General features: G+C 38.1%; 1 protein-coding gene across 1 annotated transcript in view; it reads left to right on the top strand.

Annotated features, from left to right (window-relative positions):
• The window catches only part of ALG13 (ALG13 UDP-N-acetylglucosaminyltransferase subunit), a 105,177-nt gene extending 86,568 nt beyond the window's left edge, over nucleotides 1-18,609 (top strand). Inside the window, 3 exon segments of the mRNA XM_053579744.1 lie at nucleotides 4,721-4,761; nucleotides 12,725-12,905; nucleotides 17,700-18,609. Of these exon segments, the coding sequence (XP_053435719.1) occupies nucleotides 4,721-4,761; nucleotides 12,725-12,905; nucleotides 17,700-17,965 (488 nt within the window). The 3' untranslated portion in view covers nucleotides 17,966-18,609.
• The last annotated feature ends 4,644 nt before the right edge of the window (nucleotides 18,610-23,253 follow it).

Raw genomic sequence — 23,253 nt, 5'->3', positions numbered from 1 at the left:
GGTGGGGCCTTGGTGTGTGTCACACTTTATGGGGGCAAGACATGATTGCAAGAGGGACTTTACCTAACAATTGCAATCAGTGTAACCTGGCTTATTGTACCCTCAATGAATCCCCAACAATAAAAAAAAAAAAATACCTACTGCTTCTTTCATAGGTGATGTCTTTATCACCTCACCTCTGAACAGTTAGAGTAGCTTCCCAGTTGTACCACTTGTCTTTTCTTAGCTCAGAAACCTTTAGTGATTCCTCAGTTTTTGTAAAGTTCAACAGATTAAGGATAACATTTATGAATTTTCACAATCTAGTTTCTACTCCATTCCAGCTTTCTCCTTTTCTAATTTTTTTTTTTTTGAGACGAAGTCTCAAGTTGTTTTCCTGGGTAGAGTGCCATGGTGTCATAGCTCAAAGCAACCTCCAGCTCTTGGACTCAAGTGATTCTCTTGTCTCAGCCTTCCAAGTAGCTGTGACTACAGGCGCCTGCCACAACACCTGGCTAGGTGGTCTCTCTCTTAACTCAGGCTGGTCTGAAACCGCTGAGCTCAGGAGGCAGTCCACCCACCTCAGCCTCCCAAAGTGCTGGAATTACAGGTGTGAGCCACCACACCTGGGTGGTATCTCACTGTTTTAATTTGTGTTTTCCTTAAGACAGCTGATGTGGAGCATCTTTTCAGGTGCTTATTTGCCATCTGTTTATCTTTTTTTTTTTTTTTTTAAGTCTTTTTTCTGGATCAGATTTTGGCTGGGGCTGGGTTTGAACCTGCCACCTCTGGCATATGGGGCCAGTGCCCTACTCCTTTGAGCCACAGGCACCACCCAGTTAACGTCTTACACCCATTTAAAAAATTTTTTTTTATTGTTGGGGATTCATTGAGGGTACAAGAAACCAGGTTACACTGATTGCATTTGTTAGGTAAAGTCCCTCTTACAGTGGTGTCTTGCCCCCAAAAGGTGTGGCACACACCAAGGCCCCACCCTTACACTCATTTTTAAATCAGGTTCTTAGTGAGTTTTAAGAGTTTTTTGTGTATTTTGAGTAGCAGTACTTTATTAGGTATGTCTTTTACAGAGATTCTCTTGAGTTCATGATTTGTCTTTGTTATCCTTTAATAGTGTAAACACAGAGCAGAGTTTTATAGTTTTAATGAAGTCTAATTCACTGATTATTTCTTTCAAGGATCATGCCTGTGGTGTTGTATCTTAAAAAGCCATTGCCATACCCAGGGTCATCTATATTTTCTCCTGTGTTATCTAGGAGTTTTATAGTTTGGGGTTTTATGTTTATGTCTCTGATCCATTTTGAGGGAATTTTTGTGAGGAGTGCAAGGTCTATGTATAGGTACATTTTTCTGCATGTGGATGTCCAGTTTGAGTACTTTATTTTCATGTACTTACTGGCTATTTGCTTATTTTTTAAAGTTTTCACATCTTTTGACTTTTTATTGGGTTGCTACTTATTATTGAGTTATAGAAGTTCTTTACATATTCTGGATACTCGTCTTTTGTGAATATTTGCTCTTATTCTGTGGTTTATCTATTTTGTTTATGATGTCTTCTGGTGAGCAGGGAATCTTAATTGCAATGAAATGTAATTAGTTTTTTTGTTTGTTGCTTTCTCTAACCTAAGAAACCTTTTCCTACCCCCAAGTCATGAAGATATTCTTACATGGTTTTGGTTTTCTCTAAAAGCTTTGTTTTCAGTTTTTGATTTTTTTTTTTTTTTTTTGAGACAGAGTCTCACTATGTTGCCCTAGGTAGAGTGCCGTGGCATCACAGCTCATAGCAAACTCAAACTCTTGGGCTTGAGGATTCTCCTGCTTCAGCCTCCCAAGTAGCTGGGACTACAGATGTCCACCACAATGCTTGGTCATTTTGTCGTTGTTGTCATTATTGTTTTAGCTGGCCTGGGCCAGGTTTGAACCCGCCAGCCTCAGTGTATGTGGCCAGCGCCATACCCACTGAACTATGGGTGCCGCCTTTGTTTTCAATTTTATCGGTCATCCATACATCTTCAATCAATTTTTGTATATGGTATGAAATGGAGTTTGAGGTTGTTTTGGGTTTTCTTTTCTTTGTGGATATCCGGTATTGTAGTAGTAACTATTTGTGAAATGGATTTTCCTTTGATGTTTTAGTCAGAAATCAAATGACTTTTTTAAGTGTAGGTCTGTTTATGAGCTTTCCTCTTTAAGAGCATTTATATAGGCTTGGCGCCTGTGGCTCAAGCAGCTAAGGCGCCAGCCACATACACCTAAGCTGGCGGGTTCGAACCCAGCCTGGGCCCTCCAAACAACAATGATGGCTGCAACCAAAAAATAGCCGAGCATTGTGGCGGGTGCCTGCAGTCCCAGCTACTTGGGAGGCGGAGACAGGAGACTCGCTTGATCCCAGGAGTTTGAGGTTGCTGTGAGCTATGATGCCACAGCACTCTGCCCAGGGCAACAGCTTGAGGCTCTGTCTCAAAAAAAAAAAAAAAGAGCATTTATATAATATATATGTATGTATATACATATATTTGTTTTTTTTTTTTTTTTTTTTTCATTTTTTGGTTGCAGTTCAGCCGGGGCCAGATTTGAACCTGCCACCCTTGGTATATGGGGCCGGCGCCTCACCGACTGAGCCAGAGGCGCCGCCCCATATATTTGTTATAACATTTTATTATAAAAGTAATACACAATCTTTATGGAAGAATAAAGAAAATAAAAATCATTGATAATCCATCATACTGAAATAACCATTTTTAATCTGCTGATATAGGTTAGTCTAACATTTCTGAAATGATATGCACTTACATAATTGTTCTCTTCATCTGCACTGAAATCTAAAGAAAATGTTTAAATAAAACATATTGTTCAGGTGGCGCCTGTAGCTCAGTGGGTAGAGTGCCAGCTACATACATGGAGGCTAGCAGGTTCAACCCGGCCCGGGCCAGCTAAACAGCAATGACAGCTACAACAACAAAACAATTAGCTGGGTGTTGTGGCTGGTGCCTATAGTCCCTGTTGGGAAGCTGAGGCAAGAGAATTGCTTAAGCCCAAGAGTTTGAGGTTGTTGTAAGCTGTGATGCCATGGCACTGTACCGAGGGTAACATAGTGAGACTCTGTCTCAAAAAAAAAACAAAAAAACTTGTTTTCATGTAACTTAAATAATATTCCAGTTTTGGATATACAGCCATATCTCATTTTATTGTGCTTTGCTTTATTGCCCTTCACATATACTGCATTTTTCCCCACAAGTTGAAGGTTTGTGGTAACCTTGTGTTAAATCTGTTAGCACCTTTTCTCCAACAGCTTTGTGCTTACTTCGTATCTCTATGTCATCATTTTTACCAGCAAAATATTTTTAATGTATGCACATTGGTTTTGTAGACATAATGCTATTGCACACTTAGAAAACTACAGGATGGGGGGGGCCTGTGGCTCAAGGAGTAGGGCGCCAGTCCCATATGCCGGAGGTGGCGGTTCAAACCTAGCCCCGGCCAAAAAACACACACACACACACAAAAAAGAAAACTACAGGATAGTATAAACTTAACTACTATATGTACTAGGAAACCAAAACATTTGTGTGGCTTTTTTTACTGAACTGTTTGTTTTATTGTGGTACTCTGGGACCAAACCCATAATATTGAAGTGTACCTGTTATTGCATTTTATCTATCAGTTGATGGATATTTCAGGTTGTTTCTACTTTGGGGCTGTTAATGCTGGAATGGACATTTGTGTACAAGTTATTTTGTTGAGATTATATATGTGTACCAAGGAGTAGAATCTCATGCCACTCATGAATTTACTTCCTTCTGTTATCTTTACATATTCTTTAGCTTGAGCATTAGGCTTTTCGCTATACTCCCACATAATAATCATAGTACCATAGCGGTTCTCCATCTGTGGGTTGCGACCCATTGGAACTGTATTAAAGGGCCGCGGCATTAGGAAGGTTGAGAACCACTGTAGTACAAGCTGATTCTTTTAAAATAAACATATTTGTATTTATAGAGAGGTTCCAAGCTTAAGAAAAATATATTCTGAGAGTTCATCTGTTAGTGGAGCTTAGGTTATGTTATTTTATAAGTAAAAATATGTGTGGATCCCAGGTCAATCTGTAAAAACATTTAGAAATATTTGAATTCTATAATGTCTGGAGAAATTTTATCACCTTAGGGTATAACTCATTTTGAATTACCTTGCTCACCGCTCATTAGACCATTAGTGGTACCGCTCATTACTACCATTAGTGGTAGTATGTCAGTCATGGTAAATATAAAAACAAGGTAAATTTTTTCATATTGTGTTAGTTGTCTCTGCAGGCATCACTAATCTCAGAATTGGTAAAGCATTAGTTTATGCTATGTAGCAGCACAAGTAACTGAGGACCAAAATGTTTGCTTATGTAGTAGAATTATATTAAAGTAAAATTTTCCTTGAAATAAGGAAGAAAATATTTTTATTGGATACTTCTCAAATACAAATTGAGTGGCATTCCTGTAACATCTGCCTGATATTAAGACTAGTAATAAAGTGTTTGATAATTAAACCTTGGATCAGAAAATGATCTTACCCACATTGGTAGGTAAATGGTTATTTACTATAAGGTATATTTCTTCTTCTTATGGGAAGATTACATTGATGTGTACATTAATGCTCAAAGAGAAAGCTATTAAATAATTTTTCTAATTGCTTATGTCAATCTAGTCACTAAATTGAAAATTTTTAATTTTAGATACAAAAGTTCTGCAGTACTATTTCAATCTGGGATTACAGGTAAGAATCATGTTAAAGTTCCTTTGATTAACTCTGTATTCAAAATATAAGCTGTTTTGATAATCAATTGGCTTTCAAAAGCCAAGAATGCTATCAAGGGGTCTGAAGAGACCTCTGAAGATGATGTAGGTAACTTTTCTACTTTAGCCTCCTGTGCTTCAGTTTCTTTTATTATAAAATAGTTGTTAAATTGAAGAGAGTAGGTACTGGGCTCTAAGCTTCGCCAACTTCAGCATATGTTAGATTAGCCTTCGTATTTATTTATTTAGAGACAGAGTTTTATTTTGTCGCCCTCGGTAGAGTGCTATGACCTCACAGCAACCTCAAACTCTTGGGCTTAAGCGATTCTCTTGCCTCAGCCTCCCAAGTACTGGGACTACAGTACTTGGAGTAGTACTCGCCACAACACCCAGCTATTTTTTTGTCATAGTTGTCGTTGTTTAGCAGGCCCAGGCCAGGTTCAAACCTGCCAGCTGAACAGGTGGTATATGGCTGGCACCCTAACCACAGAGCTAAGGGCACTGAGCCTAGCCTTCATATTTAATACTTAAAGTTTTTCTGTTTCAAAATAAATGTATTGTTTATTCTGCTTACTTGAAATATTTTATGGCTGATTCTTCGTTTTATGTGAAAAGTAATCAGACTGATTCAAAGACATTTAAAGAGCTATATTGTTTTTAAAGCACTCGTATGTTTATAGAATTTGCTAAACATTGGTTTTCATCACTCACCTAAGTTGTGGTGGCATAGGTAGTGACAAATGTTTTAATAGCACTGAAAGGTGTGTCTGATTTGGGAGTGAAAGCTGTTTTATTCTTTCAAGGATCTTTTCCTTCCAAAATATACTTGACTTGTGATGTGATGTGATGGCATGCATTCATTGAAAAGAAATAATACATTTTAAGATTTGGAAGATGATAAATTATATGGTCTCTTGGATAATGCTTATAGTAGTTCATATTCCCTGACAGATTTCCCTAAGGCCTTGTACATGTTAGTGCCAGAAAACCATCTTCCCAACTAATACACATCTATAAATTGAGTAGTGTGGTGGGATTTTGTTCCTTGAGACTGTTTTTCCTAAGTACAGTTTCAAGAATTGATAAACTACTTGCCCCTTCAGTTATGTTAGTTTATTATAGTCTCATGTAGATACTTTGTAATCTGTTTCACAAGACTTAGGCATTTTAAATATTCTGCCTTTTACATCATGGGCATACCAGGAAATGCTGAATAGATTATATATATATATTTGTTTAGAGATAGGGTCTTACTCTCACTCAGGCTGGTGTGTAGTGGTATGATCATAGCTCACTGCGGTCTCCAACTCCTAGGCTCAAGCAGTCCTGTCTGATATTTTAATACATTTTATATTAGAAATAATAATATCCATTGTCATATATTTGGATAATACTAAGGTATGAAGAAAAAAATCACCTGTATAACCACTGTATATTTCAATATTTCCAATATTTCCTTAGAACTCTTTATATTTTACGTGGTATAGATTATGCTGTATGATAGTCTTTTTTTTGCAGTTTTGACCAGGGCCAGGTTTGAACCTGCTACCTCCAGTATATGGGGCCAGCACCCTACTCCTTTGAGCCACAGGTGCCGCCCTATAATACAGTCTTTTAAAAGCATGAGAATTTTTTCTTTATGCATTTGATAGAATAATTTTATTGCCTATATAGTATTTCATCATATTCATTCGCCCAGTTCCCTATAGTTAACTTATGTTCAGGATTTTTTGTTTTTAAAAATAATGCTGTTGTCTTGGCACCTGTAGTTCAGTGGTTAGGGTGCGGGCCACATGCACCAGAGCTGGCGGGTGACCTGGTCTGGGCCTGCTAAACAATGATAACTACAACAACAACAAAAAGAGCTGGGCATTGTGATGGGCGCCTGTAGTCTCAGCTACTTAGGAGGTTGAGGCAAGAGAATAGCTTAAGCCCAAGAGTTGGAGGTTGCTGTGAGCTGTGATGCTACAGCACTCTACCAAGGGCGACATAGTAAGACTCTGTCTCAAAAAAATAAAATAAAATAAAAATAATGCTGTAGATATTGGGGGGAGACAAGATGGCGGACTGAAGCCAGCTTTCAACAAAGGCTCCCGTCCAGAAGGAGAGTTAAGGGACAGGAATTTAGTAAGTATCCTGGTGGACTTGAGCCTCACCAAGAGAGAAGGCTGAAGAACGCACATCAACACCGCTGAGGCAAGTTATGATCACAAGGACGCAAACAAAAGCTGAGACTTCAAGCCAGAGTAGAAGTTGCAATAGGATCGAACAGAAACCAGCTGAAAACAAGACAGAACCACTTTGCTCCACCACACCAGACAGGGCCCCAGTTTCTCAGGCCACAACACTGTACGGGCCCTCGATAAAACCCCAGGGGAAAAACCAAAGGGAGTAAACCATGGGGCGGAATCAGCGGAAAAACTCTGGTAACATGAATAACCAGAATAGATCAACCCCCCCAAGAAAAGATACGGCAGATGTGATTGAAGATCCCATTCATAAACAACTGGCTGAGATGTCAGAAGTCGAATTCAGAATTTGGTTTGCAGACAAGATTAATAAAATGGAATTAGGAATTCGAGGAGAAATTCAAAAATTGTCTCAAGAATTTAACGAATTTAAAGACAAAACCACCAAAGACTTAGACACACTGAAACAAGAACTTACAGCCCTCAAAGATATGAAAAATACAGTAGAATCCCTCAGTAACAGAATGGAGCAAGCAGAAGAAAGGATTTCTGACATTGAAGATAAAGTCTTCGAACGCTCCCAATCTCTCAAAGAGGAAGAGAAATGGAGAGCAAAAACGGATCACTCACTCAGAGAGCTCTCAGATAATTCGAAAAAAAACAACATAAGGGTTATAGGAATTTCGGAGACTGATGAAGTAGCTGCCAAGGACACAGAGGCCCTTCTACATGAAATTATGAAAGAAAATTTTCCAGACATGCCTAGAGAATCTGAAATTCAGATAGCAGACAGCTTCAGAACCCCAGCACGATTCAACCCCAATAAGCCATCTCCCAGACATATCATAATTAGCTTCACTAAAGTTAACGTGAAAGAGAAGATTCTCAAAGCAGCCCGGCGAAAGAAAACTATAACGTACAAAGGTAAGAATATTAGAATAACTGCAGATCTCTCTGCTGAAACTTTTCAAGCAAGAAGAGGCTGGTCATCAACTTTTAATCTCCTAAAGCAAAAAAACTTTCAACCCAGGATCTTGTATCCAGCTAAACTGAGTTTCATCTATGATGGAGAAATTAAATACTTCAATGACATTCATATGTTGAAAAAATTTGCCATAAGTAAACCAGCTCTTCAGGATGTTCTCAGACCTATCCTCCACAATGACCAACCCAATCCTATACCACAAAAGTAAACTCACTCAGAATCTTCGGATCAAACTCCAACTTCCACACTGGCGAAAGGATTAAAAATGTCCACTGGACCTTTGAAAAACTCGATACCCAAAATTCCACCAGACTTATCAATACTCTCCATCAATGTGAATGGCTTAAACTGTCCTCTAAAGAGGCATAGGTTAGCTGACTGGATACAAAAACTCAAGCCAGATATTTGTTGCATACAAGAGTCACATCTCAACTTAAAAGACAAATACAGACTCAGGGTGAAAGGATGGTCATCCATATTTCAGGCAAATGGTAATCAGAAAAAAGCAGGTGTTGCAATTTTATTTGCAGATACAGTAGGCTTTAAACCATCAAAAGTAAGGAAGGACAAGAATGGTCACTTCATATTTGTTAAGGGTAATACTCAATATGACGAGATCTCAATTATTAATATCTATGCACCCAACCAGAATGCACCTCAATTTATAAGAGAAACTCTAACAGACATGAGTAACTTGATTTCCTCCAGCTCCATAATCGTTGGAGATTTCAACACTCCCTTGGCAGTGTTGGATCGATCCTCCAGAAAGAAGCTGAGCAAAGAAATCTTAGATTTAAACCTAACCATCCAGTATTTAGATTTAGCAGACATCTACAGAACATTTCATCCCAACAAAACTGAATACACATTCTTCTCATCAGCCCACGGAACTTACTCCAAAATTGATCACATTTTAGGTCACAAGTCTAACCTCAGTAAATTTAAAGGAATAGAAATTATTCCATGCATCTTCTCGGACCATCATGGAATAAAACTTGAATTGAGTAACAACAGGAATCTGCATACCCATACAAAAACATGGAAGTTAAATAACCTTATGCTGAATGATAGCTGGGTCAGAGATGAGATTAAGAAAGAAATCACCAATTTTTTGGAACAAAATGACAATGAAGACACAAACTATCAGAACCTCTGGGACACTGCAAAGGCAGTTCTAAGAGGGAAATTTATAGCACTGCAAGCCTTCCTCAAGAGAACGGAAAGAGAGGAAGTTAACAACTTAATGGGACATCTCACGCAACTGGAAAAGGAAGAACATTCCAACCCCAAACCCAGTAGAAGAAAAGAAATAACCAAAATTAGAGCAGAATTAAATGAAATTGAAAACAAAAGAATAATACAACAGATCAATAAATCAAAAAGCTGGTTTTTTGAAAAGGTCAATAAAATAGATAAACCTCTGGCCAACCTAATCAGGAAAAAAAGAGTAAAATCTCTAATATCATCAATCAGAAACAACAAAGACGAAATAACCACAGACTCATCAGAAATCCAAAAAATCCTTAATGAATATTACAAGAAACTTTGTTCTCAGAAATATGAAAATCTGAAGGAAATAGACCAATACTTGGAAGCACGCCACCTTCCAAGACTTAACCAGAATCAAGTGGAAATGTTGAACAGACCCATATCAAGTTCAGAAATAGCATCAACTATACAAAACCTCCCTAAAAAGAAAAGCCCGGGACCAGATGGTTTCACGTCAGAATTCTACCAAACCTTTAAAGAGGAATTAGTACCTATATTACTCAACCTGTTCCAAAATGTAGAAAAAGAAGGAAGACTACCCAACACGTTCTATGAAGCAAACATCACCCTGATCCCCAAACCAGGAAAAGACCCAACAAGAAAAGAAAATTATAGACCAATATCACTAATGAATATAGATGCAAAAATATTCAACAAGATCCTAACAAACAGAATCCAACAACACATCAAACAAATTATACATCATGACCAAGTTGGTTTTATCCCAGGGTCTCAAGGCTGGTTCAATATACGTAAATCTATAAATGTAATTCAGCACATAAACAAATTAAAAAACAAAGACCATATGATTCTCTCAATTGATGCAGAAAAAGCTTTTGATAATATCCAGCATCCCTTCATGATCAGAACACTCAAGAAAATTGGTCTAGAAGGGACTTTTCTTAAACTGATAGAGGCTATCTACAGCAAACCCACAGCCAATATCATATTGAATGGAGTTAAATTGGAATCATTTCCACTCAGATCAGGAACCAGACAAGGCTGCCCATTGTCTCCATTGCTTTTCAACATTGTAATGGAAGTTTTAGCCACCGCAATTAGGGAAGAAAAGGCGATCAAGGGTATCCATATAGGGTCAGAAGAGATCAAACTCTCGCTCTTCGCAGATGATATGATTGTGTATCTGGAAAACACTAGGGACTCTACTACAAAACTCCTAGAAGTGATCAAGGAATACAGCAGCGTCTCAGGTTACAAAATCAACATTCATAAATCGGTGGCCTTTATATAAACCAACAACAGTCAAATTGAAAAAGCAGTTAAGGACTCTATCCCATTCACAGTAGTGCCAAAGAAGATGAAATATTTGGGAATTTACCTAACAAAAGACGTGAAAGATCTATATAAAGAGAACTATGAAACTCTAAGAAAAGAAATAGCTGAAAATGTTAACAAATGGAAAAACATACCATGCTCATGGCTAGGAAGAATCAACATTATCAAAATGTCCATACTACCCAAAGCAATATATAATTTCAACGCACTCCCTATTAAAGCTCCACTGTCATATTTTAAAGATCTTGAAAAAACATTACTTCGTTTTATATGGAATCAGAAAAAACCTCGAATAGCCAAGACATTACTCAGAAATAAAAACAAAACAGGAGGAATCACACTACCAGACCTCAGACTTTACTACAAATCGATAGTGATCAAAACAGCATGGTATTGGCACAAAAACAGAGAAGTAGATATCTGGAACAGAATAGAGAACCAAGAGATGAATCCAGCTACTTACCGCTATTTGATTTTTGACAAGCCAATTAAAAACATTCAGTGGGGAAAAGATTCCCTATTTAACAAATGGTGCTGGGTGAACTGGCTGGCAACCTGCAGAAGACTGAAATTGGACCCACACCTTTCACCATTAACTAAGATAGACTCTCATTGGATTAAAGATTTAAACTTAAGACATGAAACTATAAAAATACTAGAGGAGAATGCAGGGAAAACCCTTGAAGAAATTGGTCTGGGTGAGTATTTCATGAGGAGAACCCCCCGGGCAATTGAAGCAGCTTCAAAAATACACTACTGGGACTTGATCAAACTAAAAAGCTTCTGCACAGCTAAGAACACAGTAAGCAGAGCAAGCAGACAGCCCTCAGAATGGGAGAAGATATTTGCAGGGTATAACTCTGACAAAGGTTTAATAACCAGAATCCACAGAGAACTCAAACGCATCAGCAAGAAAAAAACAAGGGATCCCATCGCAGGCTGGGCAAGGGATTTGAAGAGAAACTTCTCTGAAGAAGACAGGCGCACGGCCTTCAGACATATGAAAAAATGCTCATCATCTTTAATCATCAGAGAAATGCAAATCAAAACTACTTTGAGATATCATCTAACTCCAATGAGACTAGCCTATATCACAAAATCTCAAGACCAGAGATGCTGGCGTGGATGCGGAGAAAAGGGAACACTTCTGCACTGCTGGTGGGAATGCAAATTAATACATTCCTTTTGGAAAGATATATGGAGAACACTCAGAGATCTAAAAATAGATCTGCCATTCAATCCTGTAATTCCTCTGCTGGGCATATACCCAGAAGACCAAAAATCACAACATAACAAAGATATTTGTACCAGAATGTTTATTGCAGCCCAATTCATAATAGCTAAGTCATGGAAAAAGCCCAAGTGTCCATCGATCCACGAATGGATTAATAAATTGTGGTATATGTATACCATGGAATACTATGCAGCCTTAAAGAAAGATGGAGACTTTACCTCTTTCATGTTTACATGGATGGAGCTGGAACATATTCTTCTTAGTAAAGTATCCCAAGAATGGAAGAAAAAATACCCAATGTACACAGCCCTACTATGAAACTAATTTGGGACTCTCACATGAAAGCTATAACCCAGCTACAACTTAACAATAGGGGGAAGTGGGAAAGGGGGGGGTGGGTAGAGGGAGGGGGATCGGTGGGATCACACCTGTGGTGCATATTATAGGGGTATTTGCGAAACTTGGTAAATGTAGAATGTAAATGTTTTGGCACAGTAACTGAGATAACGCCAGAAAGGCTATGTTAACCACTGTGATAAAAATGTGTCAAATGGTTTATGAAGTGAGTGTATGATGCCCCATAATCATATCATTGTATACAGTTATGATTTAATAAAAAAATTTAAAAAAAAATAATAATGCTGTAAAAACATCTTTCTATATAGGTCCTTGTGTATATCTCTAATGTTTTAGGGCACATTCCTAAAATAATTCTTAGTTCCAAATATAATATACAAATTCAGCACAAGATTTTAAACTTCTAATAGAGAACAGACTCTCTAAATGTCTCTTAGGTAAAAAGACATTGCTACCTCACCTGAAAATCATGACCCAGGTTTTCTTTATTTGTTTGTTCGTTTGTTTGTTTGTTTGTTTGTTTTAGTGAGGAACTGGACTGCATTAAGGATAGGTAACAGTAACTTTTTTGATTTTTTTTTTTTTTTGTCGTTGTTGCTCCTTCTTGTTCAAGTGCTATCACCATAACTACTGGCACTCCATGGTCTGTGGGCCACAGATGCAGCAGGAGCAGTTTAATGTAGAGAATTATCCAGTCTATACTGAGCCACCTCCTGTGGTACATCATACCCTTCCTCAGCCGTACAATGAAGTAGTGAGAGCAGATGGCACTCAGGCAGAAGCATCAGCAACTGGTGAGTTTGTAATGAGATTGCTGGCAAGAAAGACAGTTGGATTTTATTGTGGATAATTTAATAATAGCCTTCAGGTATTTCATTAGGGTCATATACTAGACTAGTGGTTCTAAAAGCATGCTATGTGGACCCCTTGGGGTCTGTCAGACTCCTTGAAGGGATTCATGAGGCCCAGTGTATTCACAATAATTAAATCCTAGGATTTTATTTGCTTCTTTCACTGTGTTGCATTTATTTGTATTGAGGGTATAAATATCAGTGGTGGGTAAAACTGCTGACCCCTAAGCACAAATTGGCACTGGTACTGAACTCTATCAGTAATCAATATCTTTCTCACTGCCATACACTCATGATATAAAAATGCCAATTTTCTTTCTTTTTTTTTTGTTTAAAAAAGACATTCTTATTTTTACTAAAGTTTTATTATTAAATGTATTTAATTTTCTTTGTGAAAAAATAGGAATGCCTCACAAAATACTTCTTTTTTTTTTTTTTTTGTAGAGACAGGGTCTCACTTTATGGCCCTCAGTAGAGTGCCGTGGCCTCACACAGCTCACAGCAACCTCCAACTCCTGGGCTTAAGCGATTCTCTTGCCTCAGCCTCCCGAGTAGCTGGGACTACAGGCGCCTGCCACAACGCCTGGCTATTTTTTGGTTGTAGTTCAGCCGGGGCCAGGTTTGAACCCGCCACCCTCGGTATATGGGGCCGGAGCCTTACCGACTGAGCCACAGGCGCCACCCTACCTCACAAAATACTTCTACATGTTGAATGAAATATTATTAACATAAGAAAAAGGATTTGTGCTATCAAGTTACGAGTTGAACTAGCTGACTTTTTTCATGGAACACTCTTTACTTGAAAGAGTGGGAGACAAACTGGGATTTGATTGAGCTAGCCAACATTTTCTCAAATGAACAAAGTGAGCCCATCACTCCAGGAAAAATAATCTGTAATATTCATTGTCAAAGATAAAAATCTAACTTTCAAATAAAAATTAGAATTTTGGAAATTTTGTATCTGCCAATATGAGCTTGACAGCTTCCCCATAATTAAAACTCTTAACAATAAAATTGGTAGAATAGAATGTAGTTTCTTAAATTGTGTAATGTGTCAACATTTTTAAGATCTGCAGAGACAGAGTCTCACTCTGGCGTAGGCTGGTCTCAAACTCCTGAACTGAGGCAATCCACCTACCTCAGCCTCCCAGAATGCTGGGATTACAGGCATGAGCCACCGTGCCCAGCCTCAACAGTTGCTTTTTTTTAATGTAATAGCATATGAAAATTCCATATTTCTACTAATCTTTGAGAGACTAGCACTTGTGCAGTTTTGGTGTACTATCAAAAAATATCTGCAATTACCGAAAAGACTAGCTATTAAAGGACTTAGATTTTCCAACCAGATATTTCTATGAGGTCAGATTTTTTTCATATACTTCAACTAAAACAGCATATAATAAAAACAAAGGCATGTGTGAGAATCTAGCTGTCTTCAATTAAACTATACATTTGTTTAATAGAATTTGCACAGTGGGTGGCACCTATAGCCGGCCACATATACCAAGGCTGGTGGGTTGGAACCTGGCCTGGGCCAGCTAGAACAACAATGACAACTGCAGCACCAAAAAAAAAAAAATAGCCAGGTGTTGTGGTGGGTGCCTGTAGTCCCAGCTACTTGGGAGGCTAAGGCAAGAGAATCACTTGAACCCAAGAGTTTGAGGTTGCTGTGAGCTATGACGCCACAGCACTCTACCCAGGGTGACTGCTTAAGACTCTGTCTTTAAAAAAAAAAGGAATTTGCACAGTATAAAACAAGGACACTCTTCTCAAATTTTTTTCACTCTGGAATATAAATTTTGCTTAACAAATTTGTGTCTCAGCACCCATAGCACAGTGGTTATAGCACCAGCCACATACACTGAAGGTGGCACGTTCGAACCTTGCCCAGGCCAGCTGAACAGCTAAACAACTTCAACAAAAAAAAAAAAAGAAAGAAAGAAAAAAAATTGTGTTAACATGTAATTGGCTTGTTTTTATGTGAATTAATAAATATTTTAAACTTTCTAATTTTAATTCATAATATAGAAAATATTGACCGATAATAACTCACATAAACAAAAGCTATTTGTAGTTCTTAATTTTTAAAAGTGTAAAGGAATCCTGAGACCAAAATATTTGAGAACCAGCTCAATGCCTATAGCTCAGCAGCTAGGGTGCCAGGCACATACACGGGAGCTGGCGGGTTCGAACCCAGCCCCAGCCTGCCAAACAACAATGACAACTGTAACAAAAATTAGCCAGGCATTGTGGTGGGCGCCTGTAGTCCCAGCTATTTGGGAGGCTGAGGCAAGGGAATCGCTTAAGCCCAAGAGTTTGAGGTTGCTGTGAGCTGGGATGCCACAGTACTCTACGGAGGGTGACATAGTGAGACTTTGCCTCAAAAAAAAAAAAAAATTTGAGAACCACTGCTTTAGACCATAAGGATAGTTGTTTTATGAGTTCATAGTAAGGTACAGATGGGGACAGATTTGGGGAATTTAGACTAGGATCTTCTGACTGCTGTTCCTAGAATAAGTCAGCTAGAGGTAGAAGAAACCATATTAACTAACCTAACCAAATGTGTTTCAGATTCCAGACTACCTGATGGTTGTGATCTCCATAAAATTAAACCTCCCTAAGCCTGTTTTTCTGTAAAATGGGAAATATATGACTTGACAGGGTTGTTAAAAGAACTCATTGAGATCTTACTTAAAAGCAAATTGTACTTAGTGAATATTAGGAATGCTGATTTCCTTGCTCTTTCCCCATTTTAAAGTATAAATAATGGTTTTAGAATGTTGTTAGCACTATAGAATCCTATCCCTAGTGCACTGGTATGATGTTGTCCATCATAATAAATAGAATGTCCACCTTTATTGCATTTTTGTACAATATATATATATTTTTTTTTGGTAGAGACAGAGTCTCACTTTATCGCCCTCAGTAGAGTGCCGTGGCATCACACAGCTCACAGCCAACCTCCAGTTCCTGGGCTTAGGCGATTCTCTTGCCTCAGCCTCTCAAGTAGCTGGGACTACAGGCGCCCGCCACAACACCTGGCTATTTTTTTGTTGCTCTTCTGCCGGCCTGGGTTTGAACTCACCACCCTTGGTGTATGGGGCCAGCGTCCTACTCCACTGAGCCATAGGCGCCACTCTGTACAATCTACTTTTTATAAAGCTATTTTTTTGGGGGGGATAGAGCTTTAAGCTGTCGCCCTGGGTAGAGTGCTGTGACATCACAGCTCACAGCAACCTCCAACTCCTGGGCTCAAGCAATTCTCCCACCTCCCAAGTAGCTGGGACCACAGGTGCCCGCCCCAATGCCCAGCTATTTTTTGGTTGCAGTTGTCATCATTGTTTGGTGGGCCTGGACTGGATTCGAACCCCCATCTCTGGTGTATGTTGCTGGCACCTTAGCCGCTTGAGCCACAGGCGCCAAGCCTATAAAGCTATTTTTAACTGTAGTAAACCATGAAGCAATGGCAGTCTTAATTTCACAGAATGAACTAATCTAAGTTAGCTCAAGTAATGAAAGATTTCTTTTTATCTAATGTGTATAGTCACCATAGCAAGGTCAGAGCACCATCTGCAGAGTAACTCATGGTAGCACAAGTGCTGTAAAATTAAAATGATGCTAGGATTGTAATGACATTCAGTGGATTACATTTTTAGACTGCTCTTCAGAACTGTATATACCTTTAAGTATAGACCAGACTGAGTTTTTCATTGCTCAAGTGCTATAAAATGGTTATATGGATGATATGTGTTATACTGTAAAAGTATTAGATGACCTAAATATGACCACCTCTTATAAGATCTTAATTGACCACTCGGCACCTGTGGCTCAAGCAGCTAAGGCACCAGCCACATACACCTGACCTGGTGGGTTCGAATCCAGCCTGGGCCACCAAACAACAATGATGGCTGCAACCAAAAAACCAGACGTTGTGGCAAGGGCCTGTAGTCCCACAGGGAGGCAGAGGCAGGAAAATTGCTTGAGCCCGGGAGTTGGAGGTTGCTGTGAGCTGTGATGCTATAGCACTCTACCCAGGGCGACAGCTCGAGGCTCTGTCTCAAAAAAAAAAAAAAAAAAGATGTTAATTGACTAGAAAGATTCCAGAGTTTATGTATTTAGCCTGTAAGATCTTTTTTTTTTTTTTAAGAGACACAGTCTCACTTTATTGCCCTCAGTAGAGTGCAATGGCATCACAGCTCACAGCAACCTCCAACTCCTGGGCTAGGCAATTCTCTTGCCTCAGCCTCCCGAGTAGCTGGGACTACAGGTGCCCACCAGAATGCCCAGCTATTTTTTTGTTGCAATTTGGCAGGGGCCGGGTTTGAACCTGTCACCCTTAGTATATGGGGCCAGCGCCCTGCCACTGAGCCACAGGCGTTGCAATAGCCTGTAAGATCTTAATTGACTAGAAAGATTCCAGAGTTTATATATTTAGCTTGTTGATACCTAAGTTATCCAAGAAAGATAGCTTGTCTATAGGTAGAATAGATTTGATACATTTTATTTATATAAATACACATACATATTTAAATATTTTTTTAATTTGGAAATTTTCATATAATCTTTTGGTGGCCTGTTTTGTCGCTATTGTTCATATGTGAAGTGCCCCTGCAGTTGCTGTAATCTTATAGTATGATAAGTTTTATTTTCACCTGTAAGAATATGTTTATATTGCATGGGATTCTGTTTTAGTGAATTTTTGTACATAAAGTATACTATATGTATTCTTTGTTTCAGGCCCTTTTCCTAATGCTGACCCTACATCTGTCCCTCATGGAGCAGTCTATTATCAAGTAATGCCGGATCCCTATGGGCAGCCACCTTTGCCAGGGTTTGAGTCCTGCATTCCTGTCATGCCAGATTATTCCTATGTTGCCCCCTGGCATCCGGTTGGTGCAGCATATGCTGGTTCTTCTCAAATCCATGGTGCTATAAATCCTGGGCCAGTTGGCTATATTGCTGCATCTCCCTCACCTTCTCATTATGTGCCTCAGAATATGTAAGATTTAGCAGTATGAAGTACTCTTGCACTGCCATTTTCTTGCTGTTTGGATTTTTAAAAGTTATGTTTAATGTTTAAGTTGTTGGGTGGGTAGAGTGGTTACTATTGTATCTATCTATAAGATTATTTTATCTTTTAGTTTAAAATAGTACTTTAAAGAAATATTACTTTGGGCTGTGAATAAGGAAATAGAGATGGATATCCAACTAGCCCAGTATTGCCATCATTCATTGTATTCAGCTGTTTTCCTGTCAGCCAGCTTATCAACTTTGTATTTGCTGATGGTACCAATTGGTAAAAGAATAATTCATTATAAACTATTTCCTTGGTTCAGAAATCACATATCATATTAAACTGCAGTATTGAGATTACTTCCACTTTTTTCTATAAAGTAAAACAAAACCAAGAGAATTTGCTTCAGCTAACTCACTTAATATTAAATAAGAGAGCTCATGGGGTTTCTTAAGAATTGTCTGAACTGAGTTGTGTTCTGTAAAATTGATCAGTTTTGAAGGTGCATGGTGCTCTTCTTTACGTTTAACCCATAGTATTGTTTAATATTAGACTTAGGTGTTTTACTGCACACTATTGAATTGGTGTCTTTTGCACAGTTAGCAGTAAATAAAAACTAGCATTTAAAATTGCCAGTGAGTGGGATTTTCTTTTTTGCTTTTTCGTGGCAGCAAAGAGTACCAGACATTTGGTGGTTTCAGCATGTTTTTTCCCCTGGCATTTTGGTTGCAAATGAATACGAATTTATACTATGAACTGGCAGGGAGTAGTTACATGGCTGTTTGAAATGTTATTTAATTTCAAATCATTGCAATGCAGATTCCATATCTAGTTCTTTTCTCCTGAGAATGTTCCTTTTAGGTTGTATTTCTATTTTTTTTTTCTTTCTTTTCCTTTTTTTAGAGACAGAGTCTCACTTTGTCATCCTTGGTAGACTGCCGTGGCATCATGTATTTCTGTTTATTTTTTTTTTTTTCCTGCAGTTTTTGTCCGGGGCTGGGTTTAAACCCGCCACCTCCGGCATATGGGGCCAGTGCCCTACCCCTTTGAGCCACAGGAGCCGCCCCTATTTCTGTTTTTTAAAGCATCTGTAACCCCCTTATGACACTTTGATCTAATCTTGCTTTCTCATTATCGTTTTCTTCCAATAGTTGTTAGATCTTGCTATTTTTGCTTCAAGACTTACCTTTATCTCTCAAGGCCTGGCTTGTCTTTAACTTTCTGTGAGGCATATTTCATAAGTCTTATTTGCCTTCTCCCTTTCTTCTACTTGAAGACTACAAGATCTTGTATTGATCTTGTGTGGCAATTCAACCTGAATGTTTTACAGTATTTTTACCTGAAAAACATCTATTTAAAAAGTTTAATTTGAGGGCTGGGCTCGGTGGCTCACACCTGTAGTCCCAGCACTCTGGGAGGCCAAGGAGAATGGATTGCTGAAGCTCACAGGTTTAAGACTAGCCTGAGCCAGAGTGAGACCCTGCCTCTAAAAATAGCTGTGCGTCGTGGTGGGCGCCTATAGTCCCAAGCTATTCTGGAGGCTGAGACAAGAGAATCGCTTGAACCCAAGAGTTTAAGGTTGCTGTGACCTGTGATGCCGTGGCACTCTACCAAGGGCGACAAAGTGAGACTCCATCTCAAAAAAAAAAAAAAAGTTTAATTTGATTGTCACAAAATGTATTTATACCACCTTTTAAAAAAAGTTATTTATGTTTGTGAATCATTCTAGCCTTTATTTCCTGTGGCTGCACCCCAAGCAAAAAGAGCCATTTGAGATATCAGGACTTGAGGTGCTTGAACAGCTGAAAGTACAGAAAGTGGAATCCATTGCAGAGAAGATACCCTATCTTCAGTGTATTCTCAAAGATGACTGATATTAATGAGCTCCCAATAAGCCAGTGTACTAGTTAAAGGGTACTGTTTCATAACATATAGTACTGATTGGTGTTTTTGTTTTTGTATCCTTGGTCTTAAGACAGCTTTGCACTGCAAGTTGACATCTGACACTTTAATAAAGATAGATGATACACACTGATGTTTACAAAAACCTAACTGTGCATATTAATGTTTTAGCTGCTTCTCTGCTAATGCTCTTGTCTCTCAGTATGTGCAGCCTACAAATTGTCTTAGGTTCTTCATAAAGGTTTATTTTAGTCAAGCTTATAACATGGAGCAACTCTTCAAAATTTTTACAACGTGCTAACATTTTAGAAATACACATAAATTCATAGTATGTGATTGCTCTGTATCTTCAGCTATCAGTGGCTCACTATCTTCTTAGTGGTATTTTAGAAAGTTGTAAAAAAAAAGAAAAAAAAGAAAGTTGTAGTCTTTCTTAAGAATATGGGTCTAGAATTTGAGTAGTTTTGAGACAAATGTGCCAGTCTTAGGTTTCCAATTGATTTGTTTTTATTAAAACTTGTGGTTTGCTGCTTTACCTTGCATTCCCTTATCGATTAATGCAATTTGATCACATGATTGTTATTAATGTAATCTGAAATCAACATTTGTACTAGAGTAACCTATTTTTTTCGATTAAAATCAATTATTTATGGTCTATTTAAATCATACAGATCTTTTTCTTTTCTTTTCTTTCTTTTTTTTTTTTTTTTTGAGACAGAGTCTCAAGCTGTTGCCCTGGGTGGAGTGCCATGGCATCATAGCTCACAGCAACCTCCAACACTTGGGCTCAAGAGATCCTCTTGCCTCAGTCTTTCTATTTTTAGTAGAGACGAGGTCCTGCTTTTGCTCAGGCTGGTCTTGAACTGGTGAGCTCAAGCAATCCACCCACCTCGGCCTCCCAGAGGGCTAGGATTACTGGCGTGAGCCACTGCACCTGCCAGATCTCTTTGTTTATATGTATTACAATCAGTCTTTCTAAGAAATAATCACGGAGGGCCCTGGCCCTCCTTTTGTTGGGGAAGGAGTGAAGGTAATCTATACTGCTGCAGAAATCTGAAGTGGTTTTTGGAGGCAGCTTCCAGATAAAAAGGAAGTGGTTTTGCGGTTTAAAAAAACAAAGAAACCCTAAGACTTTGGTTTAATCAGCCTGTAGGATAAACATAATGGTGGACTTCTCCTTTTAAAATATTACCTCTTTAGTTACTCTTATTGTTACAAAAGATATCCTACCTTTTACTGTTAAGCAAATTTCATCCGTTTACAATTATTGGGGTTTGTTTGAGACCTTTTACCCTTACTCCTTTCCTGACATAAACCTGATTACACCGAAGGTAGAAGTTTCCATAATTTCCATGGCAAGAAAAAATATAATTCATTTTTATGCTGTATATATTTATTCTCAAAACTAATTTTAGCTTTCTGCCTTGATTAGAAGCAGATGAAAATACTGAATCTGTTTTACAGTTGAAGTTCAAGACTTACAAATTGAAAACATTTTTCACTTCCTTGGAGCCTATAATCAAGGCCTAACCTTTCACTTAGCTTTGGAATAAAGATATAAACAAACAAGTCATGTATTTTTTTGTGAACACTATACATTCAGAGCTTAATTCAGACATAACTCTCCATGAATAGTGAAATAGTCTGTTGGAGAGGGTTGAGCTTAAACTTAATCTGAACTTTTCTAAATCTGGGACAAATTTAGTCCATTTTATATAAAACCTCTTTTATTCCTTTTGTATTTCCATTTAGAGAGTGTCTTAGAAGTTGCCATACATAGGGAAAATGAGAAATTGTAGCTAAATATACTTTTATTTGCAAAATATTCATTACAAAATTTTACAAAATTTTTGCAAAATGTTCTCTATGTGTTGGCTACCTCTTTCTAAAATTTTAATGAATATTTTGTAAATAAAGGTATGTTTTGCTATAATTTACCATTTTCTATATGTATGGAAACTTTTGGGACACTAAGACTTCAAGAGAACTAATATAGCTTGAGCATCCCTAATCTGAAATGCTCCAAAATCCAAACCTGGAGCACCGACATGCTGGTCAAAGGAAATGCTTATTGGAGGATTTTGGATTAAGGATGTGTAACCAGAAAGTAAAATGCAAATATTCCAAAATCTGAAATCCAGAATACTTCTAGTCCCAAGCATTTTGGTTAAAGGGTACTCAACCTGTATAGCAAAAGACAATCTCTTATTTCCTTCCATCTTACTTAAAATGTTAAGTTTCAGTAGTTGCAACTTAATTTAAAACACTTGTCTTTGCAGCACCCGTAGCTCAGTAGGTATGGCACTGGCCACATACACCGAAGCTGGTGTGTTCGAACCTGGCCAGGTCAGCTAAAACAACGACAACTGCAACAACAACAAAAATAGCCAGGTGTTGTGGCAGGTGCCTATAGTCCCAGCTACTCAGGAGGCTGAGGCAAGAGAATCGCTTAAGCCCAAGAGTTTGAGGTTGCTGTGAGCTGTGATGTCACAGCATGCTACCCAGGGTGACAGCTTAAGACTCTGTCAAAAACAACAACAACAATAACAAAAACACTTGTCTTCTCCTACCTCAATTATAAAAGGGAGTTTTTCCTAAAATACTTGGCAATGACATGTGGGGTTCCTGTATGTGAGATGTAGCTTCAGGGAAGGGATCATTTTTAATTTTAGGTAACTAAAAATGTGTGACTAAAACTCTTTTAGAGTGATAAATAAGGAAGTTGCATGAAAATAATCTTGAGATGAGGCTTATAGATGAAAGATTAGGTGCATTTTACTAATTGTTGAGTAAATATCTGTTGAAGCTTAGGTTCATTATGCTATTCTCTATTTGAAATTTTTCATAATAGAGAAAAGCTACCTTGGTAACTGGCCATCTGGAGAAGAGATTTTTATGAAATTAATAAGAGTTCAAGTTTTTAAAAATGGCTTGAATCCTGAAATTTATAAGGTTTTAGAGAGGCTGTCACATAAGGTCCATAGTTACCTTAAGACATCTGGAGGTTTGGGGGAAGCCTACAGGATAGGAAATAGATTCTTGGCATTCTGTAATTCTCAAGAATATTCACTACCTATATGTAAAATCAATTTTATTTAACACATGACATTTCCTTTGTAACTGAAACTAATTGAGGTGAGTGAACCAGTTCAAGTTTTACTATTTGAATAACTTTTGCAAATAATCACCACTACTTTTGAATTCACTTTTTTCTTTATGGTTGTTGGAGGTGATCTTGGAAACCAGATCTGACTACTGAGCTGCTGTTTGGTTTTTATCCTGGTAGGTGGCTCTTGCTACTGTAGACCTTTTGTGAAGGTGAGAGTGAGGGTGTTTCAACAATATTGAAGTTAAACTGAATCAATTCTTACGAAT

This window comes from Nycticebus coucang, chromosome X (genome assembly GCF_027406575.1).
Source record: "Nycticebus coucang isolate mNycCou1 chromosome X, mNycCou1.pri, whole genome shotgun sequence".
Taxonomy (NCBI): Eukaryota; Metazoa; Chordata; class Mammalia; order Primates; family Lorisidae; genus Nycticebus; species Nycticebus coucang.
Note: the sequence above shows the minus strand (reverse complement) of the source record. Positions and strands in the feature narration are given on the sequence as shown.